At 45.2% G+C, this 10,420-nt stretch overlaps 1 protein-coding gene across 2 annotated transcripts; it reads left to right on the plus strand.

Annotated features, from left to right (window-relative positions):
* The first annotated feature begins 2,909 nt into the window (after positions 1-2,909).
* Positions 2,910-9,874, plus strand: LOC119307887 (rRNA-processing protein FYV7-like). 2 transcript variants are annotated; one of them, XM_037583984.1, is made up of 4 exons: positions 2,911-3,215; positions 3,846-3,949; positions 4,161-4,444; positions 9,539-9,874. In XM_037583984.1, the coding sequence occupies exons 1-4, from the start codon at positions 3,023-3,025 to the stop codon at positions 9,549-9,551; spliced, it is 594 nt and encodes a 197-aa protein (XP_037439881.1). In that variant the 5' UTR covers positions 2,911-3,022; the 3' UTR covers positions 9,552-9,874. The 2 variants fall into 2 exon arrangements, with proteins under 2 accessions (XP_037439882.1, XP_037439881.1); XM_037583985.1 differs by lacking the exon at positions 9,539-9,874 and having other exon boundaries at positions 2,910-3,215; positions 4,161-4,576.
* Positions 9,875-10,420: the final 546 nt, after the last annotated feature.

Genomic DNA, 10,420 nt, shown 5'->3' on the forward strand with positions numbered 1-10,420 from the left:
TCGCTTTCATCAACTTTGTGCATTGCCGAAATGGTGGTGGTGTTGTGTGTGTGTGTGTTGGGGGGGGGGGTCGTAGTTGTTGCACGTCGAGTGGCAACTCTTGTGGAAAGTGGTCATCTGGTGTCCAGCGTGCGTAGGATAGAGAGATTTGGGTGATTTCATCGTGGGGACTCCCTCTTCTTCGTGGTACACACCTCGACGACACCACCTTTTATTCCATGATGTCAAGGTCTCAGGTAGAGGCCAGAAGAACAGAAAGGTGGACCTGCGCCACAGGGGGCCAGTGCAACACACGATAACCACCCCAGCCACTTCCCCTCTGTGATAACGTAGATCTTCTTCCCTCTTTTGTTCATTCATGTTCTTTTTTCCTTTTTTTCCTTTTACATTTATTTTTTGTTTTATTTTTTCCTTTTCTCTTATTCGATGAAAAAAGTTCACCGGATTTTATGAACGTTTTTTCAAATTCGATGAACTTCAAAAAAGATGAACTTTTTTCTAGTTCCATGAAACTTTATCAAACTGATGAACATTTTTCAAATTCGGTAAACAATTTTCTAATTTGATGAACATTTTTCAAAATCGCTGAACTTTTTTTTTAATTCATTGAACTTTTGTTTTGAAATTCGATGAGCTTTCTTTGAAATTAGTGAACTTTTTTCAAAGTCGATGAACCTTTTTCAGAATTAATGAACTTTTCCCAAATTCAATGAACTTAATTCATGAACTTTTTTTGAAGTTTGTGAATATTTTTAAAATCCATGAACATTTTTGACATTCATGATTCTTTTTAAAAAATTAAACGTTAATACTTAACCAGTCAACTAGTCAACTGTGACCGACCAATTATTGAACAAAGCATGCGCATAGGTGTTCGTCGGCGGTCGATTCGCTTCTGTACCCCAAGCTCATCCCATGCGGCCCCGAGGAGGAAATGACTATCTAGCTTGCATCCCGCCACTCCCGGGATGAGGATGCCCGACGACCGCGCTCAGACTCCTTCCGCCAGGAATCCGTTGCGTACGCCCAAATGGCGCATGGATCCATCGCGAGGTGTGTCACCGCTGCCTCATTGGAGGAGGTGCGGTCCACTTGGCGTCCGAACACGGTGCTGGATGCGCAATCGCTTCGTGGCGGACATATGGTGCAAGGCCACCCCTCAGCACTGCAACTTCGTCACGGTGGACGTCGCTGACTCCTCCCAAAACGGATCCATCATCGATCTCACGTCCACTGGCACCATGAAGGTTTTGGACTTTGACGAGTAAGAGTAGGACATGGGAGACGACGGGGCCTCGACTCCCATGAGCCGGTCTGTGTCCCGTGTCCTACTCTACCTCACTGGCAACCGTACCAAAGATTTAGGCGGGCATAGCAGGCTGCCAGACATGGCCACGGCGGAGCCGGACGGGCTCGGCTTTAGATTAAGTTTTACGTACATGTAATAATATGGATATGGATTTGAGGATTTGCAACGCGTCTGTGGGCGTTTGAGCGGCCGGATTTGCTGTATCCGACTAAAGATGCTCTAAGTGGGATTATTTTAAGGCAAACATGCAACTACGAACCTCATACAGTGCAGAAAATACGAAATAGGAGAAGACTAGAAACGGGAGGAGGTGGGAAACGAAGGTGTCGTGAATTGGCGGACAACAGCCGACTCCATTTAAGGTCACATTTTTTTGAGAAGACAGAAGATTCACAAATAAAAATCATAAAAGAAACTCTTTTTTGAGGGATACATTTTTTAGCATAATGGCGAAACTTTATTGATTATCTAGAATAGAGATACAAAGATTGTATGGAGGATTTGCAAACCAAACATGTCTACACATTCCTATGAAAGTCGCGTCTCTAACTAAGTTATGTGCATTTCTGAAGATGGACACATATAAATTCTGACGCCATGTGTTGAACTTCCCTGATGATCATAGAATAGTCTCCTCGTGTAAAGCCTTCATGATTAATTTCTTTTAACACTTCTTGACAGTCTAACGCTATAAATACTTTTGTTAAATGCAGATCCTTAGCCATAGCAAAAGCTTCACGCCATGCACATGACTCCAGCGTTGCAGGGTCGACCATACTTTGGATGACAACCGCCGATGCCCCCATAAACAATCATGGTTCATCTCTAGCAACTACTACAACAGCTCCAGTATTTGACAATTTGCCCACAGCCCCATCCACATTAATTTTTGCAAGTCCTTGTGGTGGGGGATCCATGGCAGCTTCGCTGCCCGGCCGTGCTTAACTCCCTGTTTCTTCTCAGGTAGCAGAGATCGTATTCATCAAGGTACCTTGTTATAAACATGTGAGTTGTCAGTGTCGATTGAAACTCCTCGTGAATAGCCCATCGTCTAGCCCACCATATAACCTAGAGCGTGACAAGTATCTCGACAAATTGCTCTTGGGAAAGAGTGCTACTGAGCGTGAACAACCAAAGTTTGGGGTTCGTGGTTTCATCTCCATATAGAGGCAGAACTGAGTCACCTTCCTTTAAAGCCCAAACACTCTCAGTCATCCGGTAGTCAAGCAAAGAATGACACCATGAATCAATTGCAGCATCATATGAGGCACGCCAAAGACACTACATGCTTCACACCTGACACTACATGAACGACTGAAAAATAGATGGATGTATTGCCCTTTGTTCTATGAGTGGATGGTTGGATGTGAAGTATCGTGCATGAATCGTGAGATAAACATCGTCGGCATAGCGTGACTCTTCTTCATACATGCCCCTGCCCCTGCCCCGTAGAGAGGGAGGACCTTGCCAATCTCCATGCAAAAATCCCAAGTTTTGAGGGATACATTTTTTTTAGGCATAGTTTTGAGGGATACATAAATGAAACTAAGCATACAGGGCCGGATAGGCTACTGTAGCCGGCCCAAAAACTATGGGAAAATTCTTCTTCTTCTTCCCCTGGGCAGTTGGGGGTTCCTGGATCGAACGCCTAGGGTTTGAACGAGCACACGAGCCACCAGCCCACCACCACCACCACCACCACTATCACCCACCATGAAACGGCCGCCACCACGCGATGAAGCGGCGGCGGCGGGCAGCAGCGGAGGAGGGTTCAACAAGGGAAAGGGGAGGTGGGGCGGGAAGAAGCGGAACGGGCAGCGGCTGGGAGGCAGCGGCGGGGCGCTCTCCCTCGCGGCCTTCGCCAACGCCAAGTCCAGGAACACCGGCTACAACCCGGCACTCATCAGTGAGTAACTGCTGCCTTCGTGCCCTGACGCGGGTGCAGAAACCACACGCGACCGGTCTGTCTGTCTGTCTGTTGCGTGTAATGTTTTGCTATAATTTCTCGCCAAGTTGTTTCCTCTACCGGATTGCTGGATAAGATTTTGTCTTGCTTACCCCCAAATGCTTGAGGGTTTTGAGCGACTAGTAATCTCGTATACCATGTCTGTGTTACCCTGTTGGAATTAGGACTAAATTTGTTGTTTTAGGACTTCGAGCATAGGAACACAATCTTCTCATTTTGTCCCCTTGGTTTGCTATGTGCTCACATTTGATGAAAGCTCATCGTAATTTGAGGTCAACCGAGGGTCAGCTACATGATTTAGAAACATTGATGAAATTGGAGAAAGAAAGTCGTTCAGACATGAAGATGTATTGACCTTACTAGAACAGTATTTCCTCATCTAAGTTCTTGTTCTCGTGGACAGTTTTCTCATGGGAAATTTACTATCACAGTTGTTCATATTCAATTTGGTGTGTCCATTTCAAATCATATGCCTATATGATATGTGCTGCTTTGCCATCTGGTTATTGCAGTAATGTTCGATGTTATAAGCAGAACTGATTTGGTATTAATCATTACTCTCATTTGCAGAGAAGCAGAAGGAGTTCTACAGGAATGCTAAATTGATTAGCAAGTACAAGAAGTCGAAGAAGCACCAAAATCAGTCAAACTATCCTCCACTTCCAACCCCTGAGGTAATTCTCCTCGGTACCAACCACCAAGGCTGTTTTATGTTTTAAGTGATAATTTGACCAAAGTGGATAGCGGAAGTTTTGATGGGATTATATATTCCTTTATTTTTGACAATGAAAACGTGAATAACTTTTTGAGGACAAGGCTACTTATCTTGTTTGTTCTACAAGTGTACAGGTAGTTTTTGTGTCTTGATGCAATTTACATTTACAGGAAGGAGGTGCTGATGCATCGGATGTGCCAAAACCACATGATAAGAGGAAGAAGCGCACTTCACAAAGCTTGAATGTGGAGTACGAGAAGAAACGTGTAGAGGATGAGAAGGCAAAGAAGGAGCGGGATGCGATGATACAGGCCAAGAAGGAGGAGCGAGAGAAGTCTGAAGCGAAGAGAAAGGAGCTTAGGGAGAAGATGTTCAAGAGGACACGATCCGGGCAGCCTGTGATGAAATACAGGATCGAGCATCTCTTGGAGACTGCACTAGAAAGCTCAAACAAGTGAGTTCTGATATGTTCTAAGACTAATGCCACACTAATTAAAACAAATCAGTCCAGTGCAGTGATAAGTTTGTATTAGTTGACTTCTGTTGCATCAGTTTATACATCTTGGCAATGCATATTTGGATTTCATTGGAATCTCTAGTCAAGATACTGGTGCTTGGCCCACACTATGTTTCTGTCAGGGCTTCTGGATTGGAGAGTGTAGCCATGTCTAATGGGAGCTTGAGGGTCGGAGAGCACCGTGGGTAGCCTAACCTGAGGCAAAGTTTTAAAAAGCGCTAGGCGCTAATTATGCGTTTTTCTACTGCCTTGCTTTTCTGCCCAAAGCTTACGCTAATGTGCAATTAAGCACCAGGCGTATTGCTATCGCCTAGAGCCTAGGCGCGCCTTTTTTAACTACAATTCTTAGGGATGACACTAAAATCTGTATTGGTAGCTTGAGATCCAGCCTTGCATAGGTCAGCCAAGGTCTCAAGAGATATGGCCTGATGAGGTAGTGTCAGACCCAGATGAGTCTGAAGAACAATATTCAGAGAACAGGGGAGAATTTCTACTCAAACTAGCTCGATATTTGGTTCAATCAGAGGAATCCAGTACAAAGCAAGAGGAACCTAAGGCCGGCCAGGAACACTGGCGGCGGAGGGGGATAAACCCTAGCAATTCTCATGCCCTAAATCGAGCTGGAGCCCTGGCTTTATAGCCTTACAAGTTGGTGAAAGTAGAAAGTAAAAACGAAAAGCAGTGGAACACTGTAGGTCCTTGCCGGAAAGTGAACATCGACTCGGGAGTTGCTGGTAGCCGTCCGATGCCACTTGGACGCGATCCGGAGCCTCTCTTCACGCGAAGCGGTACGAGCGAAGATGGAGCGTCAGATGGGCGATGGACGGCCAGGGTTGCTTCGCGCCAACGGCTGGGGATTTAAATTAGCTGGACTGCTGCTGCATCTTCAGTTGGGTCCTGACAACTCTCCCCGACCGACTTCAGACCAGTCCTCAGGGCTGAAACGCAGGAAAAACTTTTTGTATGAATGTTGCATCCTCCCAAGTAGCATCTTTCTCATCCATGTTACACCATTTGACAAGCCAGCGCACCACTGGTATTTGGATATCTCCTTGAGTTCTGGGGACAAGTTTCCTCTCTAGGAGCTTCTCAGGTTCCAAGAGAATAGTGCCATCGGCATTGATGAGTGGAAGTTTGGGGTTTGGAATGGCCTGTGGCCCCAGGTGCTTTTTCAATTGGCTGACATGGAATGTGGGATGGAGTTTGCAGTCATCCGGTAACAGCAGTTTGTAAGCCACTGGGCCAATTTTCTCTGTTATTCGGAAGGGGCCATAATACTTAGAGTGGAGTTTGAGACATCGATGGATGCTCAAGGTAGTGTGTCTGTAAGGCTGAAGTTTGAGATACACCATGTCACCCACTTCTAAAGTTCTTTCTGATCTCTTTTTATCTGCATAGTGTTTCATTCGAGTTTGAGCCTTCAACAGATTAGCCTTGATCTGAGCTGCTGTTTGTTCTGCAGTGAGTACTGATGAAAATTCCTGTACTTGCTCAGTTGGGTAAAGGGCTGCTTCAGAGATCATGTTGGGAGGTCTGTTATACAGTGCTTCGAAAGGAGTGATTTGCAGAGCTGTATGGTAACTAGTGTTGTACCACCATTCAGCTAGAGAGAGCCAGTTCATCCACTTCTTGGGTTGTAGGAAGGCCATGCATCTCAAATAATTTTCCAAACATTGGTTAACCCTTTCAGTTTGGCCATCAGGCTGAGGGTGGTAAGAAGTGCTCATGTGCAGTTTAACACCCAGTTTCGTGAAGAGTGCCTGCCAAAGATTGCTGGTGAAGATGGTATCCCTGTCAGTAACTATAACTGAAGGTAGTCCATGTAACTTGAAGATGTGATCAGTGAATGCTTTGGCCACAGTACTGACTGTGATGGGGTGTTGCATTGGAATAAAATGCCCATATTTGGTGAATCTGTCCACAACAACCAAAATCATGTTTTTGTTTTGAGAAGTTGGTAGGCCCTCAACAAAATCCATGCTAATGTGACACCAAGCAAAGTCTGGGACAGGGAGAGGTTGGTTGTAGCAGTCCAGGATACTTGCAGTGCTCAGGTTTGTTGATTTGGCATGTGGGGCATTGCTTAATATAATCCATTGGACTGTTTCATGCCAGTCCAGTGAAAGAGGAGTTTAACTCTCTGGTAGGTGGCTCTGTGTCCAGAATGGCCCCCTAGTTCAGAGTTGTGTAAGGCAGACACTAACTGATTTTTGAGGTTGGAATCCTTGCCTATGACAATTCTGTTTTTGTATCTCAGAATTCCCTGTTGGAGAGCATAGTTAGGAACAGCAGTTGCAGAAGTAGCTAGCTGTACTATAAGGTCCTTGCACCTTTGGTCCTGGGTATAGCTGGAAATAACCTTAGATATCCAGGCAAGTCTCACTTGTGAAGCAACCAGGGATTGTAATCTGTATTTCACTCTTGAGAGAGCATCAGCAACTTTATTGTTCTTTCCTTGCTTGTACTCAATCTTGAAATTGTAGCCCAATAGCTTTACCAGTAACTTGTGCTGAATTCCTTCAGTTAGCTTTTGCTCTTGTATATACTTCAAACTCTCCTGATCAGTTCTTATAACCAAGGAAGAGGCAGCAAAATAATGTTTCCAATGTTTCAAAGCTTCAATGATGGCCATGGCCTCTTTATCATATGTTGAAAGGGCAGCAACTTTAGGGCCAATGGTTTTGCTGAAGTAGGAGATTGGTCTGCCCTCCTGCATGAGCACAACACCAATTCCATAAGCACAAGCATCTGTCTCCAGGATAAAAGGCTGAGAGAAATCAGGCAAGGCCAGGACAGGAGCTTGGGTCATCTTATGTTTTAATATGTTGAAGGCTTCCTGTTGCTCAATTTCCCATTTGAAATTGTCCTTTTTCAAGGACTAAAACAGGGGCTTGCAGATGAACCCATAGTTTTGGATGAACCTCCTGTAGTAACCAGTGAGACCAAGGAAACTTCTCAACTGAGTTACATTTTCTGGAGTGGGCCGCTGGGAGATTGCCTCAATTTTGGTAGGATCAATAGCTACTCCATCACCCCTTATAATATGGCCCAAGTACTCCACTTGAGGTTGTGCAAAGGTACACTTGCTCATTTTTGCATATAGTTGATGGGACTGCAAAGCTTCAAGGACTTGCTGTAGATGTATCAAGTGTTCTTTCATGTTTCTGTTGTATATCAAGATATCATGTTTCTGGTTTTGACATCGGCGACTCGTGTTTCCCCGGGGATTCTGAGATCTTACCCTGCTGCAGTTCAACTATTTGCTGCACATTGACTAGGTAATCGATCTCGTGCCTCTGGATGATTCGGAGCCGCTATTCATGGTAGATAATCCTGACAGTGGACAGAGCGGGTCCTCGGATGCGTCGGCCGGAAGCGTTGGCCCTGTCACATGCACTTTCATGTGGGAGCTTGTCGTGAAGGACAGTGCGCCGCCTAGGCCGGCCATCTTCAACAGGTTGCAGTTCAGTGACGATTAAGATGACTACCTCATTGCCTCGCAGCAGACTTGGGCCATTATGCCTAGTGCTTCTAACAGCGAGCAGGTTCAGTCGCAGCAGACTGACAGGATGATCACCGAGGACCCGGCATTTATCTTGGACTGCTCCCATCGTAGCCCATCCTGGGACAGGCGTTCCTCAGTGGATCCATTGCTAGGCTGCATCGCGTCTGCCTACGGTAAGTCGGTAATGAGTTTGGACGCTTTCCTGAACTCTGTTTCCAAGGAAAGCGAGCAGGCTCTCCTCACACTCCCCCCGACGACCCTAGCGTGTGAAGGATAAGAATAATCTGAATGTTAACAGCAGAGGCATGGGCTCCTTCAGTGGAATGATCGATCGCCTTGATCCAAAAGAAATCAAGAGAGACGCTTTACATGGTCAACGAAAGAGAAGATGTTACACTTTGTAAGCTGGACAGGGTTTTTTGTTCCCCTGCATGGGATGGCCTCTTCCCGGCATGCACCATACACGCTATTTCAACAATGATCTCTGGCCATTATCCCATGCTGCTTGTTGGGGAGCAGAATTACAGGACCAACAGGATTTTTCTCGCTTCAAATATTTTTGGCTTCAGCTTCCGGACCTTGAGCAGGTCGTGGCCAACGTGTGGGGGATCTTATGCTCTCTGAAATCTTCACATTAAACTCACTAGAACTGTGAAGGCGATCAGGAGATGGAGCAATGAGACGATTGGTAACCTGTGGTTACAGTTTGCGGTGGCCACCGAAATCATCCATTGGTTGGATATTGCGTAGGAGGAGCGCATGCCGTCTCATCAGGAACTTGATTTTAGGAAGGCTCTCGAGGCTCGGGTTGTTAGAGCATCTACAGCCGCATCTTGCAAATCCGGCCTCTCAAACGCCGGGCGCGTCAGCGGACCGTGACTGGTCACCTCTCATTTGGCTGCCTCCGCAGCCGTCTTCCTCATATCTTAACCTTCATATCCATGCGACCCATGCAACATAAAACTAGCAATTAGGTAAATCAAGACACTTAGCAACAATTCGGGCATAATTCATATACTAGCAGTCACCGGACAACCAAAAGATCACAGTTCATCGCTGGACAGAAATAAATTACTATTTCAACAAAGATTGTGATATGTTAGGATCTGATGGTATTGGTTGTTGTTAGGGTTTCAGCCAGGTAATCAGCAAGCTAGCTAGGCTTATCAAACAATAAAGAGCCAAGGAATAAGATCCTCATAGGTGTTGGCACCTCAAGGCTGGCATATGTGCATCAGCTATGTACAGTAGCTAGGTTAGGCCTTTGTGATCCACATGTCATTTAGCAAAAGAATCAGAATCAAGTACACACAGTACTGTTAAAATGTACTACTAGGCGCTTCCACACCTCTCCAGTTTCATTTCAAAAGTATTTGCCAGTACATCTTTCACATATTCAGGTGTACATAAAATGCGGTCTTTCTGTCAGCGTGCCACACATGTAAACTTCGGAGTTTCTCTTTTTGGGCAAGTTGAGGTGCATGCTAGATTCATCTGAAGAGCTGCACTACACATTCTTCTTGCAGGAGCCAAGGCTAGCCCTTGAGAGGGTGAGGAGCCAAGAATTGATGAAGAACCATAAGATCCTTGAGTAGCTAGCTATGGAGGTTGCTACTACATAACACTAGCCTTTTCTTTCCAGGTGAAGAGTATCAAGGCAAATCTAGAGGATAAAGGATATCTCTATCAAGACATATATTCCATTCTTAAGTGCTGGGATGTTTGCGTCATGTGTTAAAACTGCAGTTTTTTTTTGGAAAAAACACCCTGGTAATATATATCTGACTTTCTGTAGATGCTTGTACCACCATACATGTAGCAACTGTGTGGTGCCACATGCAACACCTCTCTCTCCCTCTCTCCGTACTTTCCTTGCTTCGGCAGAGCTTTTTAGTAGGATCGATTCGGTGAGGATGTCAAAGAAAAAGCAAGGATGGCACTGTCGTCGGTATCGCGGCGCCTCATATCTGATACGGCCAGACCGATGACGGTGATGGGCGTTTCTCAAAGCCCAAGCAGCTAAATCTTGAAAGAATCACCGGTTAACCAGAAACAAGGTGAGCCTGAGGTTTCCTTACAAGCAAAATATTGGCTGTACCATATCAGCATTCTGCGTCATTGTTGATACGGTTCTTGTTGTCGCACATCATCGACATGTTTTCGCCATTGCAAGCTTCTGTTCATCTATACTTTCGTGAAACTGACAGGAAAACTGCCTTTCAATTAAGTAGAAACGAGTCCCTGAAAAAAAGGGCAATTAAGTATAAAAGAGTGATCTAGTTTGTTAAGTAAAATCCTTTTTTTAGTGCTCTTTGTTAAGTAAAAACCAACAAAGACCAAGTTGTTCATCTGTTTGGAAACACATGAATTGCTTTTCTGCTTTCCTTTTTGAAAACTCAAACGAGGAG

The sequence above is a fragment of the Triticum dicoccoides genome, chromosome 5B, assembly GCF_002162155.2.
Source record: "Triticum dicoccoides isolate Atlit2015 ecotype Zavitan chromosome 5B, WEW_v2.0, whole genome shotgun sequence".
Taxonomy (NCBI): domain Eukaryota; kingdom Viridiplantae; phylum Streptophyta; class Magnoliopsida; order Poales; family Poaceae; genus Triticum; species Triticum dicoccoides.